The 19,877-nt window shown below is 41.3% G+C and overlaps 1 protein-coding gene across 1 annotated transcript in view; it reads right to left on the bottom strand.

Moving 5' to 3' along the window:
• Positions 1-759: 759 nt before the first annotated feature.
• Positions 760-19,877, bottom strand: part of lrrc24 (leucine rich repeat containing 24) — a 52,552-nt gene continuing 33,434 nt past the window's right edge. Inside the window, exons 2-5 of the mRNA XM_017682164.2 lie at positions 16,694-16,875; positions 6,917-7,195; positions 4,641-4,809; positions 760-4,078 (exon numbers count right to left, since the gene is read on the bottom strand). Of these exons, the coding sequence (XP_017537653.1) occupies positions 2,877-4,078; positions 4,641-4,809; positions 6,917-7,195; positions 16,694-16,858 (1,815 nt within the window). The 5' untranslated portion in view covers positions 16,859-16,875 and the 3' untranslated portion in view covers positions 760-2,876. The remainder of the gene's footprint in view (positions 4,079-4,640; positions 4,810-6,916; positions 7,196-16,693; positions 16,876-19,877) is intronic.

Raw genomic sequence — 19,877 nt, 5'->3', positions numbered from 1 at the left:
TTTCATGGAACGTCTCTGTGATACTGTGTTACCACACTGAGCTCATGTCATAAATTCTTGATATTCCAGCATCTGCTTACTTCACACCTCTGCCCACTTGTGTAAAGCACTGCAGCATGTACACTGATAAACAAAGGATGTGATTTGCAAATTCTTTGAACAGGATGCATCACTTTGAAAGCTTTCTTGCCTTTAGGCACCTTTAAACCTCCTCAGCAATGATCTAGCAATTTATTCAGAAGACAAAACACAGAATGGCTTCTATTCTTCAGCAGCAGGAAAAAGACTTGGGTGAATGAGTGCAGTTTTCTTATAATTAAAACCTGAGAATTCAGATTTCCTTCTGCCCTTAACAATTGCTCTGCTTTTCTGTCATCATAGGGTGAAGCTGCAATTTACAAGTTGAAACATTGCTGAAACTCGAGCAAAGAACCACCAAAAACCAATTTCTTTATGAGCATATATCTCTCGGATTTTGTCCACAGCGTACGTGTAAAACTTTGCAGCTTGAAAGGACAATAAAAAAGTGACTCCAACATTATGCAAAGCAATAGCCATGCTGAATTATATTCATCATTTGCAGATGACTGCAGGCTACAAGTGTACCAAGTTTGCTGCCAAGTCAAGAGGCCTGATAGATTTTAGAAGCAATCATCAGCATATGCGACTGTGCTGCTGAGTTTTGCATTCATTAAGAAGTTGAGCCACTCTGAAATTCTGGGCTCTGCAATACAGTATTTCATTATTTTCACTTGCAACTTTGTTCAGCACATGCTTGTGGTATTGGAAGAAATGCAGTACTCAGCCTGTTACTGTGGATCATGTGATTCGTTTAATTGATAGTATTGAGTTGCCAGATATCCAGAGTTTGAATTCTGTCTTGTGGCAAAATAAACCATCATTATCCTTCCCAAGCAACTTTCATGTTCCTCTTTTAGCCTAATAATAATCAAAGAATTTTTCCTCTTAGAACAAAAACATAGACAGAGTGACCCCAGCGAGAGATCCTGATTTCTCTTAAAGTGCCCTGTGCACCCCATGATCTTTTTTTACCTGGCCTTGGATTGAGGAACTCTGGTTGATGAACAGTACCTCTGTGTCTGTCCACCATCTGCAAAAGCCTAGCAGGGGCTAATGTCCACTACTATAACCAGGGTCAGTACCCCTTTGCCCTGAAACTACTCACTGCACAGGAGGTTTGAATCCATTAAGAAGCCTTCACATTTGGCAAACCCTGGGCCCTGTAATACAGAATCTCATTTTTATTTGTTAATGTGCTGCTTGTAGGATTGCTTTGGATGCTCTATTACCTAAACATCCCCCCAGTGTCACAGTGGTTGTCAGCATATAAAGGTGTCTGCGCTCCTTATGACACATTTATCTGACAGATACATGACAAGCCTGGTTTTATTGTAGCATAGGAGCCAGAGCTCGAGTGCTATTCCTTGGGTAGGTGCGGAAAATCCTTTGTTCCACAAATAGAATGACAGTTTACACACCAGTACATGTTAAATTGTCAATTAAACATTTGCCTTGGTATTTAGCGCTGGGTCCCAGTATTTGAGATGCAAATAAATCTTATCCCAGCTCCTTTCATCATTACTGTCTCTCCAGTTGCAGCAAAATAATGCAAAGAGGTTGCTGTTTGTAAAAAAACAATTCCAGAATATATGATTACTGTGGAAGTTTCCCCTGTGTGTCTTATAAGAAAGCGAGATCCAAAGCTGGATCAAAAAGCATATTTTATTTACATAAAACAGGGACTTCACATTTATTAGACATTTGACAGTAACAGAAATAAATATATACTATTGTGCTGAGCAGAAGCTTAACACCTTCAGATGTCACCAACTTTAACCAGTTGAGATGAGTGTTTATATACCCTGAAGTGATTAATAGGCATTTTCTGTACAACCTGGTCACTCACACCACACGCGTACAAAATTACCTTCAGCTCCACAGAAAAATATTAGAATGTCAACCCAAATGCCATCTGATGACTTACCAGCCACTATTCATTTCTAGAAACGTTGGCAACCGATCTAAAAATCTAGTGTCTAGAGATTTATTTTCACAGTGTTATTCAAATAGAGGTCAAGAGTGTGAGAGAATATTATGCTCGCTAAACACTTATTTTGTGGCTTTCACAAATACTGACGTAACATCTCTCACACTTTTTTCCTGTAGTCCCCTCTGTCTCTCTCATATGCATGAGAATGCACACAAAATTCATGAATATGTATGAAAGCAAAACAAACAGATTCTCAAAATATAAAGAAAGAGTTAGAATGGATGGTGAGGATGGACATCAAAGCTATTCACACTGGCTGGCAGAAGCAAGAACAAAAAAAAAAAAAGATTTACACAGTCTCAAAAATGTCCTTCTCTATTCTCACCTCTGCTCTCAAAAAGTAGGTCAGTGGACTGTGTGACTACAGCAGCCTACTCCCCAAGATTCCTCGCCACTTCTAAAGTGGTCTAAAATAAAGGAAAAGGACATATATAGTACTCTGGCCCTCTATTTGATAGGTTCATTTGACCTGTTGATTTGAAGGTATTCAGTAGCCAGACTTCTTTTTTCCAGATTCTAAAGCATCATGTTAGTCAAAGTAATTTCCATCACGTACTTATCTTGTGTCAAGATAAGCCATCAACGTCCTTCCGAAGCAACCTCCATGTTCCTCTTTAAATCTAATAATAATCAAAGCATTTTTGCTCTCAGAACAAAAACAGAATTAGGTAGAGTATCCTTGAACACACCAAGAGATCCCACTGTTGAGCAACTCTTACTTCAAATGCCATGTGCAACAAATGACCTTTTCTGTAAATGGCTTTCTGGACCACTTTTCCTCTCAACTTCCCTATGCTGGTCTCCCTCAGCAGTGGATCTCGTAGGCGATCTGTGTGTCAAACAGCAGGCTCTGGTTGATGAACAGTCCCTCTGGGTCTGGCGGAGGTCCCTCACCACCCTCTGCAGGAGCCCTGCGGGGGCCAATGCCTGCTACTCTTCCTGGGGTCAGGACTCCTTGGCCCTGGAGTGACTCAGAATGCAGAATGCCCTGCTGCCCTGGGACAGGCGGTGGGGGCAGCACAGGCTTGGCACGGTTCAGCACGTACATCTCATGGCCCCGCTCATCCCTATACTCCTCAAGCTGTGCAAAGGTGGTGGGTCCATCGGAATAGTCATTGACATAAAGGATGGACTCCTCTTTGCTTGGCCCATAGCCATCACCCTCCTCTTTCTGCCGCTGACGGTGGCGGCCGTAGATCATGCAGAGCAGCAGCAATGCAGTCAGAGCAAGAAGAGAGATGCCAACGGCGATGGCCGTCTGGGTGGCAGTGCCCAGGGCATTGAAGTCCATGCTCTCCAGCTCATAAAGAGGCTCCTGGCTGACATCCCCTGAGGATGGATGATAGTTTGAGGAGGAAGAGGAAGACGAGGATGATGGGGAGTGCAGACGAGGCCAGACAGCTGAGGACGATGACGAAGAAGACATGTTGACGGAGAGGTGAAAGGTCACCCGGGCAACTCCCCCAGGATTCCAAGCTTCGCACTCATAACGTCCTGCATGGGCCACAGTCACATTGCTCAGGAACAGCATCCCACTACCCGTATCTGGATCAAAGTTGTCCCTGTCTCCATTATCCTCTATGCCTCGTGCTGAACCCCTGCCACCCACATTACCCCCATTACCACTAGGCCTGGCTGTCACTAGCCTTCCACCAGCCCTACTGTCCCCTTCCATCCCTACCTCCTGTACAAGCCCTCGGGGGGACAGCTGGGCTTTGCCGTGGGATGCCTTTCTCCAGGTAACCTGAGGCTGGGGGTAGCCCGAAGCTTGGCAGGACACTCGCAGGCTTTCTCCCAACCTCACCGTCAGGTGACTGGGCTCCAGTTGTACAGCAGGTGGGATGCACACCAGGCTGTTGGCTGGAACCTCCACCAGGCTTAGGTGAGAGAGGCGTGGAGGCTCTGTGCAAACCAGCCTGCGCTCGGCTGAGCTCAAGAGCCGCTGGCCCTCCTCGTTTATCCAGCCGCGAAGCCAGTGGAGGGCACAGTCACAGCGCCATGGGTTATCTGACCAACAGAGAGAGGAGGGGAGAATGAGAAGGGAAAGAAAGAGAGATTAAATGGAACACAAGAGAGAGAAGGATAGAAAGAAAGAGCGGGTATTTAGTGAGCAATCGGCCACGAGTAGTGGGAATAAAAGGAGGAAGAGGACATGAAGTAGAACAACAGAGAGAGAGAGAGAATCTCTCACCTCTAAATCCCTTCACACTGAATTGCCCTAACTTCAAAGCCATTGTCCTGCATCCTCTCTTTATACCCTTTTCCTCCTTTTGATTCGGATTCCTTTTGATACTCTGCTAATCCGTCTTTCCCTCACACTGTTTCTCCAACCCCTCTGTGCACTCTCTCCCTCCTTGGTCTATTCCTCCTGTCTCTTCTCTGAGCACTCCTTCCCTCCTTAGCTCCTTCTCCTTCACCATCCTGACAACCCAAACTAGTCCAGTTTGCATTTTAAAAGCAGAACCTTTCTTTCCTTCCAGTTTCATCACCCTGGTCCTCCCCACACATATTTAGTGCTTTTATTACTTCTGACCCCTTAAACCCCATGCACAGTTGTGCGTGAACGTACCTGTGATGCGGAGCACCTGTAGGCTAATGAGGGGTCTCAGTGTGGCAGGACTGAGGGTCCTCAGGTTGTTCCTGCTAAGGTCTAGCAAAGCCAGAGAGGACAGGCCAACCAGAGCCTGCTCATCCAGTACCTCCATTGTGTTCTCCTGCAAGTGCAACTCCTGCAGACGCTGGTGAAAACAGAGAGGATCTCTCATTATCATCTTCATCATCATCATCTCATTCCTCATCATAAGCATCATTATTCTTACCACAAGTAACACAATCGCCATCATCACCAACATCATCATTTTTGCTGTAAGTAATATCATCACCACCATCAGCTTTACTATACTCACCATAAGTAACATTGCCAACACTTTCATCATTATTACTGCCATAAGCGATATCATTTTCATTACTTACAAAATAATGGCCCACCTTTCAGCAATCAAGATTGTCTCTGAATGATCCTTCTGTCAAGCCAAGGTAAAACTCTGATAAAACTCCTTAGAACAAACCCATGGTGAGAGTGCTGGTGGTAGTAAATCTTTCAGAATTATTATGCTAAGAGATGGTGAAAAGGTATTACTGACCATCTGGAGGGCCATGTTGTTTTAATGTCATTCCTAAATTTTTTGAATTTTTGAAAAGTTTTGAACTTTTGAAAAGTTTTGAATTAACCTGTGTGGAGGGCCACATTCACATATCAGTATCGGAACTATTAACACTCAGATTGTGCTGGCTTTAAGGTATGCTAACCTTTATCTGGGTTGCTGTATTTGCAAATTAAACATTACAGAACAATGTTTAAATCAGCTAGCTAACATTAAGTTAGCTGTTCTTTACTAAAACAGTAGCTTCATAACAGTATCTACATGAATTTGTCTGATTAAACCAGAATGTACAGTGTTAGCCTTTCTGATTAAAACATTCTGTGTAAAGATAAATACTAGTGCACTCATGTCATCATGAGTGTATATAATTATAATTTCTATTTTACTAGTAAAGTTTGCGGAAACATCTTGTGTACAAGTCAATGAGTCCTCCATGGCATTTAAAACTGTTCTGAGCAGTACCAGTGCAGCTTTAGCATTAGATCATCAGAAGTGGCAGCTCTCAGCTCCCACCTCCTCCTAATTAGTCATGAAGACCTGACATGTACTCATCTGAGCGCTACTAAATTTCCTTTGTGCTACTGAGCTTTTTTTATCTGTTAGCACAATTGTTACAGATGCTACCAGGTAGTTGAAAATGAAAATTTGACAGATATAGCAACATTAACTAAGGGTGCTTTCTCACCTACCTTGTTTTGTCTGGACCTTTGGACTGGTGCCTCTGACCAAGGTATGGACCAAAGGATCAGAATTTGGTCCAACAATATGTAGCCATATTGGTCTCAGTCCGATTCAAACTGAACAATGGTTTGTGGTGTGAAAACACGTTTTTGTATAGTTTGGACTTTCTAACCAATTACAGGAAGTAGAAGCAGGTTATCATCACTCATTAAACAACAGAAGAGGAACAAAAACAGGAGAGCAAATATAAGCTGCATTTTTCTCCATTCAAACTGAAAAGGCTACCCACCGAATGTTAAGTATAGGGAGACACAGCCCACGTAGGTGATGACGATAGGAGGTAGTTACGTCGTGCAAAGTTCTTTCTAAATTGCAATGTGAAACCAAAACTAACCAGATCACATGTATACACTGTAACAAAAACATGAAGCCTGGTTTGAACCTTGGTCCAGACTTTTGGTGTGAAAACTTGCAAAAAGTCAGTTACCATAAGTAGCATCAATTATATCATCAATATCACTGCCTTTATCATCATTGCCTTCATTGTCACCATATGTAATATCATCATAACAATGACGACCTTCATCAACCTACAGATTATTATAGCTATTATTAAGCTGTGCATAACAGTGAAGTTTGGTCTGCCCTTCATTATCATTATGCTAAGCTGATTGCAGCTGTTTCTCTAGGCTTCAGAGTTTTCCCACAGTAATTAGCGCTCTCCATAATGTCACTTTAACATTTACTGAGAAAAGTATGCAAATACACAGTAAGTTCACACAGTCACAATCCCTGTGGCATTTTAATCCTGTTTTTCTGGCAGGTACGTTAACCTCAATATAAATAGGCTGTGTTTACTGTTGCCCATCAAGCCCTCCGCAGTGTTCATGTTATCACATGTTCTATGTTACATCTAACGGAGAAATTATTCTGTACAGGTTTTACAGAATCCAAATGGGACTAAGATGGCTGAAGCTCAAGCATGCAGAATAAAACACACCTGCAGTCCACGGAAAGTGTAGTCTTCCAGTCGGGTGATCCTGTTCCCTGCCAGGTAGAGGATACGCAGGTGCTCCAGGCCACGGAAGACATCAGCAGAGATCAGGTGGAGACGGTTCCCATTTAGGGCGAGCTCCAGCAGTTGACCCAGGCTTACGAAGGCTCCAGGCTCTAGAGCTGAAATGCTATTGTTCTGCAAGTAAAGGTAGTGAAGGCAGCCCAGGCCTGATAAGTCCTCCGCTCGTATCTGACCAATGGCATTGTCCTGCAGGAAAATCGTCTGTAAAAGAATGTGGAAGGGAACATATGAACCTTCCGCATCATTCTCAGGGTTTTAAAGGCTCCGTGCCCATCGACATCTGTTGTAATCAGAGAGTAATTAAACCTGATTTGCATTCATGTGTTCATCTTCAGTAAAACTGGCTGTTGGAATAAAATCTTGTATCTCTAAAATGGTAACTGGGACCAGGCGTTTTTTCCAAGTAATTTTGCAACAAAGCACAAAAACTGGAGAACACACCGTGACCACGCTCACATTACAAGCCTTATTAATTCAAAATTTTTGCTTAGACATGATCTTTCTGCTTGGACATCTAATATTTGTTTAAGTGACCTATATTTGTCTTTGTCTGTGTGGAAACAGACCACTGCCTTGGACCAACCCACATGCACACAAACAAATCAATAACGTCACATGAATTAATGAGCCATGTGTGTTCTGAACAACAACAACAAGTGTACAGACTAGCAGCGCAGGCCTTCATTTCAAAGATTATTTTCTTCAAATAGCTCTCAGCTGTTCATGATTAGGGCAAGAAGGTGAAAAAATTTGGCAGCTATTACTGGCACAAGCTTCAAATCAGCCAGTGCTGTGCTGCCAACACTGGATGATGACGCAGTGTGCGGATGCATGAAAAAACAAATAAACAAGGCAAACAAAAAACAAACACATGAATTATAATCTGACCATTCTTATTCAAGTTACATGGCTGCAAATTGAATATGTATCTTATCTAGGACCACATATGAAAGAGGCTTAGATGTTTTGTTTTTTTTTTAAATCAGATTTTTTGCATTCACACAGCTCTGAAAACATCAGGTCACACTTAAACAAAAAAGCCAGATTTGTGTCACTTCAAGGTGGTATTGTGAACCTACCCTTTGTCTGCATTCACCCTATAAGTTGGAAGGCTTTTAAAAACACAGCAGGTCAAATCAGGTTTCCTAAAATATCCTTTTTCGATTAGAGTGTTCAGATTTCAAGTTACAAGTGACCAAATCTGATGTGTATGAATGGACTGTGGACACATTTGCGACTACACAGATACAGTATTCTCAATGGTTGTCACAGTACCGTGAGAATATACTGACTAGGAAGCGGCAGGCTAAACTTATCGAACGGGTCACATTTATGAGCTCAGATGTTGATGTGTACTGAATGACCATAACATTCTGACAGCATGGACCACCATGCCCTAATGAAAAAACACCATATGAAGCTGCATGTACATAAATGTGATTTGAATATATTATTTTAACAATCAAAAATCAGAAGACATTTTAGACACAGGCACAAGTAATTACATTTTGAAGCCTGTCTTTTAAAGTACAGGGACAAGGAGGGCAACCAGGGACAAGCTGATTTTCAAGGAACACTAATTTCTAAACAAAATTTCCCTTCACTCCAGTTGTAGTTAATCAACCAAGACATGTTTAGAGTCCTTTTTTTGTTGTTGTTGTTGTTCTTCTTTTGGGGGTTTTATGCCTTCAACTATGGTGCTATCATTGCTCAGAGATAATAGAGCTGAACAGTCGCCCAAATCTTTTCCATAAATCTGTTGCCAAAACGTCCCTCAAACTGCTCAAAAAGCCTCCAGGTCTTCACAGGTTGCACATGCCTGCTGATGTGGTTTACAGCACAATTTGACCTGCTATGAACTATAAAGGCAAACAAATCATCTCTGCTCTGGGCAGAAAAAAAATATTTGAAAATGGCCAAAATACTTGTCTAATGCACTTTACTGTAAGGAAAACCAACCATAATGAATTTGTATTCCAGTATTTTAATTTTATATATTAGCAAATGGACCTTTGACATGACAAAAACAAGTGTTGTGGGATTATTTGATATCTTGCCTATTTGAAATGCATTTTGTGTAAACACCGTCCCACCACATACCACATACAACGTTAATGCAGAGCACAGTGCAAAATACGGGAAGTCAAAACTGTTCATTTAGTTCATGTATATTTAGTTGTATCTGTAACCTTTGTTAAAACTACATACGTTTGAAAAAAATATAACAAATAAAAAATACATTTAACAAATACTTTTTTGACCTTTTCATACATTGCAAAAATTATTTACATTTTTAAATACCTTTTTTTTCCATAGGGGTGCACAACCTTAAAGAAGACCTACAATGTTAGAAATAAAGGTTCTGTGCAGGTACATTTTTACTCATCAAGGTACAAACAATGTAAATGTTCCCTCAAAGGTACAGCAGTGAGTTTAAGATATGATATGATAAGATAGACTTTTATTATCCCACTGGGGGAAATTTGCATTGTTACAGCAGGATACACAGAAAGCAGATAAAGAGCAGTAAGTAGACAAAGATGTGCATCATACAAAATACAAAATATAAGATATACTATAGACTGGCGACCTGTCCAGTGTGTATCCTGCCTTCCGCCCGAAGACTGCTGGGATAGGCTCCAGCACCCCCCCGCGACCCTGACGGAGAAGCGGCTTTGAAAATGGATGGATGGAAGATATACTATAGAAATAAATAAATAAACAAGGTGTCTGTTCGCAGAAAAATCCAAGGTCTAATTGTGTACCTTAAATAATTTTTTCCAGGTGAAAAGTACATATTTGTATCTCTTCATGACCTAATGTTTTAATACAGAACCATAAAATAAGACGTCTGGAGGCAAGGCATGGCATGTGGAGTCAATACAACTAAAAAAATATCATTTTAATGGATTATGATAGAATTATGTACCGTGACTAAAGGTACTGAGATGTACCCTTGAGGGTACCACCCCAGTGACAAGAGGGACACTGCGCCAGTGACATTTTCATATCTTTTTCTGAGAGTGCAGATGCTGTTTGAGCAGGTTAAAAGGAACTTTGAGGATGCGTTTTTACAGAAACAATTTGGGCTATTTGGGTGACTATTGACTCCCAGCAACATTAGCCTCACCGCTCAAGTTCTAAAGCACAATTTAGACTCCAAATACGTCTTGGCCAATCAACTACATCTGGCATAAGTGTAAATTTGTGTAAATTTGACTTTTCGCTGCACCACTTCTTCAAGAATAAATAGTCTTAAGCTAATATGATGTTAGACTAGTTGTTTTTAATTATGTTTTATCATGAAGGTGTGAAACAATTTTTCAGTCCTGTGGGTCCCTAAATTTACCCCTGCAACTGTGCAAACACAGTTTTTTCTCATTAGAAAAAAATATATTTGCTCTGCAGTTCTTCTCGGTTTAGAGTCCCTGTGGTAAAATGAACATATAACAGCTTTTAAGATTCATCTCTAAAGGGTTGTTTACCGACCCGGGCTCAGGCAGCTGTTTTGGTTACATTACATTCAGATGGAGAAATATGCTAGAGGGTAGCATATCATAAAAGTGCTTTTTATCCAACAAGTGAAAAGTGGATCAATGGGAAGCTTTAGGCTCGCTAATCTTCCCCGGGTTTGATACTTGCAGAAACATCTTACTTGGAGTCTGTACAGCCAAGAACAGATACTCAAACCAATCAATTGGTAGCAGCATTTACGTGAACAGTGGCGAGCCCATGTGAGGCTTTCAGCACGCTTTTTTGGCAGTTTAGGAACACCGTATCAATTGCATAATGCATGACACCAATTAATTGCAGATGCTCTCTTTCATGGCATTTCCGCAGCGATTAAACGCGGGCGGAGCTAAGGCAGCCCATTTGTGTGGTGCAGGGTTATGTGGGTTAATTGAGCAATCCACGCGAGGCAGTCTATGAATATGCAAAGGCTGCAGTGGTGCCGGGGACATAGCCCGACTTAATGTATAGAGACAGGAAATTGAACTGTCACCACAGAGAAGGAAGTCCATACTCCTCTGGGACACAGTTGGCAATACATTCAGGCTAGGAGGTGAGCCACTGCTGTGGAGCTGATGTTTATCTTTTGTATTAAAATGAGATTGTACGTTAATTAGACTGTAGGTGTTAAACAGAGAGACTGCGCTCATGCATTAGAGAGAGAACATCAGTCATCTTCACTCTGATTACCAAATAACCACATGTCACGTATTACAGATAGAATGGACTAGAATGCATTTTCAAGGCTCAGCCTCATTCTCATTCCTGTTCAAGCCCTAACATGATTTCAGGCTACATTCACGTTGTCTCTTCAAGTCTTGTTGCTCGAAATGTTTTGCACGGTTCTGTTTTTTGCTCAGATCCAATCTTTCTGCATTGATGATTCGAACTCGTGTTTGTGAGTGACCCATATCTGTCATTAGTCTGAAAGCACCTGTGCCCTGACATAATCTGCATGCACACACTGGATGATAAGCACAGCGATACTGTGATATACACAGTGAAGTGTTGTGTGAGAAAAGGGAAAAAAAAAGGAAAACATGGATGTGTATTCGTTATGCATCCAGTTCAGGAGCACAAGTGGCTCGAGTCTGATTGAAAGGCTCCGATTTTTCTGTTGTGATAACTATGGAAAGGCTAAGCATTCGCAGGTTTTTTCTTACTCTGTTTTTCCATGATAACGAGCTATTTTAATCAGTTTTCTGGAAATCTGGTTATACTTATGTCATTATCACAGCAAAACATGTTATTTTTTTAAAGATCTTAAATTATTTATACCAGGGGTGTCCAAACGTCTCCACAAAGGGCTGGCGTGGCTGCAGGTTTTCATTCCAACAGCGCAGGAGCACATGGGATTATTTGCTGAAGACAAAGACCAACTGATTAAAACAGTGGAATCAGGTGAGCTCCAGCTCGTTTGGCATGAAAACCTGCAGCCACACTGGCCCTTTGAGAATAAGAAGGATAAGAATGGACACCCCTGTTTTACATCATTATCACAACATAACAGACATCACAGATTTGTTATTTAATGATATTGGCAGAAATTTCTCAAGATCTTAAGAAAACAACAGAGGGCATCTACATGCACTTAATAACGGCATAAAATCAGATTTTGTCAGTAATCCGTTCAACGCGTTTTCATGCACTTGAGTAATCAGATGAAGGAAAACTCCAGGTCTACATGAGTCAGGAAGTAATCTGATTTCTGCTTCACAACCAGCCAATAAACTCGCAGAATGAGATGGGATGTAAACATAATGTAAAATGCAAACTTCAAGCTGTGGCTTTTTAAAATATCAAGTCATTTTAATGTAAAATGTTAATGTATTATACTAGAAGACAAATTCAAATTCCTCGTTTTGTCAAGCATGTAGTTGGTTTCAGCATCGCTCCAAAAGTGTTTTGTTATGGTCGCTGTGTTAACGCTACTGGCTATTTCCTTGCAGCGGTCTATTTTCACATATTTTCACAGGAGCAGACTGAGGAAAACGAAAGAAATCAGAGTAAGAGTTTACTCTGAAAAACCCAATTACTGAGCTAAAATCCAGCAATCTTAGTCAGATTTCTAGAAATCTAATCTAAGCAAATTGGAGTATGCTTTTTACATGACCACCTGAATAATCCGACAACTATTTAACTGTTTGTTATGATAATGATTGGATTATTAAGTGCATGGAAACACACTCATTGTGACATGATAATGATACACATTACTCTAGATCTAGAAATAACTTATCATGGAAAAAAGAAGCACACAAATCAAGGCCCTTTAAAGGCTTCTGTAGAAAATATCAGGTCTGTGAAATTTGAACAAAAAATAAAACAGATTTACAACAGTTCAACCATATGATGTAAACGTAGCCTGTGGAACAAACCAGGTTTCTCACAATCAGAGTCAGGGTATACATGCTCTGAAAAACCCAATTACTAAGCTAAAATCCAGCACTTTTAGTCATATTTTAAGGACTTCATCCAATCTAAGTAAATTGGAGTATGCTTTTTACATAACCACTTGAATAATCAGACAACTGTTTAAATATGATAACGATCGGAACACTAACACTGGATTTCTCACAATCCAGTGCTGTTAGTGTTGAAATTGGATGACTTGTACTCCAACACAAAACAGGAATTCTGAAAATTCATTATTTTTATTTTGGGTCATCTGTGTTTTTTATGACTTCAGTAACATGATGCAGATAAATGCAGTCATGCTGTATCTGAAAGCTGCTACATCTATACCAAAAAGTGGCAGCACAATTATGCATGACCAGAGAAACTACAACGGCGTTGTAGGAGTTCACTGATTGAAAAATGAAAGGTTGTAATGCTCATCATGATGTCTGTTTAAGGGCAAAATCTCACCTCTTAAAAAGAGCTGATCGGTTGCTGATAAAGGCACAGACAAGAAAAGCCCCCATCATTGTGGAAATAAGCCCATGCGCAGCAGCCAGAACAACCTACAAAAAATGTGTTTTAAACCTTTAAGCCTTTTTCAACCCTTACTGTAGCTTTCAGTTTGGAGACTGGTCTTGTATGTGTGGAAATAACTGCCCAGGGGTGTTGCCAGCATGGCCAGTAAAGTTACTTTCAATGTAGCACTTTATTTGATTCTTGTTTTTTTAAATTGGCAACTACTTTTTAGTTAGGAATATAAAATGACTGGTCCAATAATAAAGTAAATAGTGTTATTTGTATTGCAGCTTTAGCTAATAAAAATTACTCGAAATGCGTCTTTCATGTGTTCATTTAGTGCACAAAGTGTGACATATAGTTTAAAAAAAAAAGATAAAAAAAAAAAAAAAAAAAAGTCCAATGGCCAAAGAAATCAGAATTGATCATTAAATTTCATGATCAGCACATTTTTTGTGTTCACACTATTAGTAACACATGTGGCTCACGAAAACAAACAGGACTGTAAACCATCAAGGCAGAAGAATCGAATTTGACCAAAAAACCAAATTGAGCAATGGAGGTTGTAATGTGAGCACAGCAGAAGCGGCACAAATCTGGTATGAAAAGATCTGATTTTGGCTATGTTCACATTACTAGCTTAAAGGGGCATAAATCCAATTTTTTTTTTTTTGCTTTAATGTGACGTAGACCTGGTGTTTTCAGAGCTGAGTGGATGCACAAATCAGATTTTTTTTAAAAAGATCTAATCAACCTTTGGATGCCTATCATTCTCAGTCTTGCAAACGTAATGAGAATGATCAGATCTGATTTATTTACTGCACACTCACATATTTCCATCCTCCTCCTGTGTTTACAGCACGGCAGCAGCAGCTAACCTGACGTTAGTCTCCGTTATAGATGAGAAGCCATTAATGCATCCTGCCTTTTTTCACCATCTCCCCTAATCCTGAACATCTGAGGGCTGATCAGAGCTAATAATCCCTGTGATTAAGGCTTGTGCTGATGGCTTGTTTATTTGTTGTTGTTGTTCATCTTCTTGAAGCACACAGATCACTCACATAACATTATGATTAGGATGCGCGCATGGTGATCGTGTCAGGGTGCAGGTTTGTTTACATTACAAGACAGATAGGGGTCATTTACACACAAATGTGAAACCAGAAAGACTGGAAAGAAGAGAAACATTGGACGTGAGAAATAAGATTAATAATATGACCTTGTCTTTGTGTTCACACAGCTTTAAGAAAATCAGATAACAGTGGAGTCCAAGGGCCTGAGGCCACATCTACAAGCTGGTATTTTGATTTAAACATGGACATAAACAAAGAGAGACCTTTAGAATTTTTGAACATTTTAAAACAAGTCAAGTTCTGACATTAAAATGAAGAATAAATATTCATATCACTGCACTATTTCCAGGGCACTATTCAAACTGGAGGAAATCTGTGATATTGACAATGTTAGGGCCTTTGTACAAAAAGGTAGGCGTGTTTTTTTTGTTGTTTGTTTTGTTTTGTTTTTTTCTTCCACTGAAACTCGTGTTCGGATGACTCTCAGGAGGATTAATCTAATGATCAGAGTCCATGGCAAGAGAGAACTCCAGAAATTCTGGATTCTTTATGAAAACATTGAGAGATTTTCAAATTGTTATGTTAATAATACAATTTGTAATGCAAAACTTTGTATTCCATTAGAAAGTGTGAGAAAAGTCTCAAATGTTTGGATCCCCACTGTATGTCACACTTAGACTAGCAAATCAGATTTGTGCTTCTTTAAACTGAAAGCAGACCAAGGTCCTGTTCACACCTGGTCATTTCATGTGCCTTAAGTATCCAGATAATATCTGCACAGAGTTTATTCACATAAAGATACAGGCATATATACAATAAAGATGCATTTAAATCTTCCTCTCCAAGACACATTCCACAACCCAAACTTCTTCCAGTGCTGTGACACCTCCCTCTACTTAATGTGAGTTTCCTCTCTGTATTTAATTCAGCAGCCTGAGTGAGTTAAAGTGCCAGTTTGGTTCATCTTTACTTCAGGTTGTCTTTAGTCACCGTTTTGCTATAATACATTGCATTTCAATGCATATAGTCCATGATTATGATGACTAATGCAGGATTAACAGCTGTCTTCTTGTAAACATGCCTAAAGCTTGGCTAAGAAAATGAGTAATGCCATGTAAAATTGTGATTTTGGAAGTGGCAAGCATCTTTTGAATAGAACAGGAAAAAGGAAGACTGGTTGTATATGAGCTTCATTTGCATATTATATACATACATCAATCGGGTTTCAATCTGACTAGTCTTGTGTACACTACATGACTTTTAAAGTCTTAAAAGTCTTATAAAATGACTGGGCATCTCATAATATTCAAATGGTGTTTTCAGATCTTTCTTGGCGACGACAATATTGGCATCAGAAACGATTCAGGATCACACACTACTTAAATATTAAGCTGTTGCTGAACGGAATGAACTCACTGAACACTGAACTCATGTGAACTCAACGTGAACTCATGTGAATGTGTTCTCCTGTTACTAGGAGACGCAATAGGCAAAGGTGGAGCGGCTCGCTGACATGGTAAAAAAGCACCAGGTAAACATGTTTAACTGAGGCTCATGGATTTAAAGTGTGATCCGTGTAGTATTTGTAATTGTTTTCAATGTACAACTCGATTGTGCTCGTGCCTTAAACTCAGCTCATTAAAAGCTTCTTCTTCGTTTACTTGCTGCATTTTCTTCTTTCATGCTCTCAGTTGTTGCAGGAGTCCGTTCGAATGGAGTTGTTGACCAGTTTACACTACTAGCTTAAGCTCAGGCCGAAAAAAATCAAACATGTTTGATATTCTCCGACTGGTCTGAAACGTGAGAGGGAGGCCAAAAATCTGAGCCTGTGCCCCTCATACATTTCTCAATTCTCTCTCTGTCGACTCCGACTGACTCAAAAATGTGTAGACAAGAACCATCTAGCACAAACTCAGCCAGACTGAGAAATAAGTTAGGTAGTGTAACCCCAGCTAAACTGGACATGCACTTGACTACCAATTGTAAACGCATGTGGATAACATCTTATCAGGTTATAATCTAGACACTAGTCAATGTAAACAGGGTCAAAGTGGCTCAAATGTGATTTTAAAAAAAAAGATCAGATTTTTTGTTCACACTGTTCCAAAAATCACATTTAGGCAAAAATCTGATAATGTGAATGCAGCCTGTACAATATACCTATATTCACTGCAGGGTCATACAGTGTATAGTCACTGACCTGCGTGCCGTGAATGATACCCCGCGGTATCTCTCTCAGTCCGATGGAGCCGCACTCAACTGTCAGGCTGTAACAGCGGCAGCCTGAGGGGCAGCCCAGAGAGGATGAGGGGAACAGGGCCAGTAGAGCCAACATTGTGGGAATATAGAGGAGGAGGACAGCCATCTCAGAACAGACAGCGCCTGCGGAGGAAAGGAGACACAGATACTGTAAGAAAGAGAGAGAGAAAGAGGGGGCTGAGGTGGAAGAAATGGGATTAGAGAGAGGAGGTGGGTTGAAAGAAAAGGGAAAGAAAAAGAATGAGGGACAGGGAAGAAAGAAGAGGAGGAAAGGAGAAAGAGAAGGACGCCGAGAGCAAGAGACTAAGGGAGTGAGAGAGAAAGCGATGTGTACAGTATTCGCTGTAGTGCATTGATGATGCACATGTAAATCTGTTATGTCAATAAAGCACACACTGAATTAAACTGAATTAACAAAACAGAGACAGCAACAAAGAGCAAGAGAAAACAACAGAGACAGAGATACTAGGAGAAATAAAGAGAGAGAGAGAGAGAGAGAGAGAGAGAGAGAGAGAAATGGTGAACTCAGAGAGACGTGAGACAGAACCAGGAGAGATCATTTGGACACAGAGAGAGAACAGAGAATGAGAAAAGAGGTATTGAGATGTCAACAGAGAGAGAAATGAGAGAGATAACTGGGCAGAGACAGAACACAAGATAAAGAAAGAGCAACAGAAAGAGAAATGATCACAGAGAGAAAGGAGACAGGAAAGAGTAGACTGCCACCCCACATACCCCCACACTTCTGACTGCCACCTCACATACCACCACACCCTTCTGACCACAGCCCCACATACCCCAACACTTCTGATCCTCACTCCACATACCCCGACAATTCTGACCCTCACCCCACATACCAATCACCCCCATACCCCCACCTTTCTGACTTCCACCTCACATACCCCCACCGTTCTGTCTGCCACCCTACATATCCCAACCTTTATGACAGCCACCCCACATACCCCACCCTTCAGACCGCCAACCCATATACCCTAACCCTTCTGACCTCCACCCCACATACCCAGACACTTCTGACCTGGTCTCCCAGTCATTGCCAACGTGAGCATTGAAGTCTCCCAGTAGGACTATGGAGTCTGTAGGCGGGACCCTTTCCAGAACCCCACCCACTTGCTCCAAGAAGGCCGAATACTCTGACCTGTTGTTTGGTGCATAAGCACAGACAACAGTCAAAGTTTTCCTCTCTGCGATTTTAATTCGCATTGAGGCGACCCTCTCATCCACTGGGACAAACTCCAACTGCATGGTCACCAGCCGTGGACTTGTGAGTATCCCCACACCCGCCTGGCACCTCTCACCCTGTGCAACCCCTGAGTAGGAGAGAGACCAACCCCTATCCAGGAGTTTGGTTCCTCTCAACCTCCTGCACAAATTCCGGCTCCTTCCCCCCCAGTGAGGTTACATTCCATGTACCAAGAGCTAGTTTCTGCTGCAGGGGCCTAGGCCACCTAGGGCCTCCCCACAATCTCCCACTGCCAATATGGCACTGCACCGCTCCCTCATGCTGGACCTTGCGGGTGGTGGGCCCACATGGCCTCCCCACATTGCCTCTTCGGGTTGAGCCTGGTATATATGTTATATGTTCATATTATTGTCATTGTTGTAATTGCTGGACATTACAGTCATGCCAATAAAGCTACATTCAACTTCAACCTGACTGAATGAGAATTAGAGTAGAAAGACAGAAATGCAGAATTAAGAAAGAGACAGAGAACATCAAAGTGAGACAGAGACAGAAATGAGACAGAAAACAACAGTGAGAGAGAGAGAGAGAGAGAGAGAGAGAGAGAGAGAGAGAGAGAGAGAGAGAACAACAGAGAGAGAGACCAGGAATGGGAGTAGAAACACAGAGAGATGTGTAGAATTAAGAAAGAGAGGCAGAGATTCAGACAGAACAACAGATAAAGGCACTGGGAACAACAGGGAGAGACGAAACAACCAAGATAGAGAAAGAGGGAGAAATGGAGAAAAAGACAAAGATAATGAGAAAAGAGGAGAGAGCAACAGTTAAAGAGAGGCTCTGACAAGAGAGGAAAAGAGAGACTAAAAAGAGAAGACGAAAAAGGACATGAGAAAGAAAGGACAAGCTAGAGTGAGAGACGATGAAAATAAGGCAGATGAGAAAGTGAGAGACTAAAAAGGAGATAGATAAACTCTAGAAGGAGAGAGAGATACACGTAAAGAGAGACTGAAGAAGAGGGAAGGACAGAAAAAGACTTAACAAAAGAATAGAGAGAGAATATGAGCGGTCTGATTGGATATATAATGCATGAGCAGCACGCTTAAGTGAATTGGAAAATGGAATATCATGGTGAAGAAAAATGGAACAGTGTGGTGAAAAGGAGCGGCGTGTTAATAAGACTCTACTGGAAAAATAGAGAAAAAAAGCAGAGCTGAGGGAACAGAATGATACGCCTGATGACAGGAAGCCACTCAGCTGCACTCAGGCCTACAGAGGAGCTCTCTGAGGAGCAATCTTCACTGTTTCTGCTGGGCTTCACTTAATTAAACATATGTGTAGAGTTGCACACAGACAGCCTCAAGAAGCTCACTCACTCACCACCAACCACCCCCCTCCCCTGCCGCCCATCTCCCTCCACTGAATAGATGAGGTGTTGAGCCTCTCGTACGCCCCGGCACACACCTCACCATTTCCCCTGAGGAGCTCTCTCACTGTAATCATCCCAAGATCAAAAAGTGCTGCCTGTGAGGCTTTTTCTGTCTCCCCCTCCCATCTCCCTCTTCATTTTCAATGAAGACATGGGCTATGAACACAGACCTGTAGATTACAGCCTCCGGTGCCAGGTTTAAAGCTAAGCTTGGATGTAAATCCGACAAGACTCGGTCGAAATCGGAATCGAGTTCCGAGGTGAGGCCAGACAGATGAAGAGGACGGCGGAATGCTGATCAGAACGTGAGCTCTCTGAAAGAATGCGAATGAAGCACAACATGCAAAAAAAGCCAAAGAAAGCAAAGGGAAATTTCAGATTTCAGACATCAGAGCAGGTCTCGGCTGTTTAACAATCCACTGATGCACCCAACTGAAGATGCATTGATCTTCTTTGCTGGTGTCATAATCAAAAGCATTCAGTAGAATTAATTATTGG

The sequence above is a fragment of the Pygocentrus nattereri genome, chromosome 19 (genome assembly GCF_015220715.1).
Source record: "Pygocentrus nattereri isolate fPygNat1 chromosome 19, fPygNat1.pri, whole genome shotgun sequence".
In the NCBI taxonomy this organism is placed as follows: Eukaryota; Metazoa; Chordata; class Actinopteri; order Characiformes; family Serrasalmidae; genus Pygocentrus; species Pygocentrus nattereri.
Note: the sequence above shows the minus strand (reverse complement) of the source record. Positions and strands in the feature narration are given on the sequence as shown.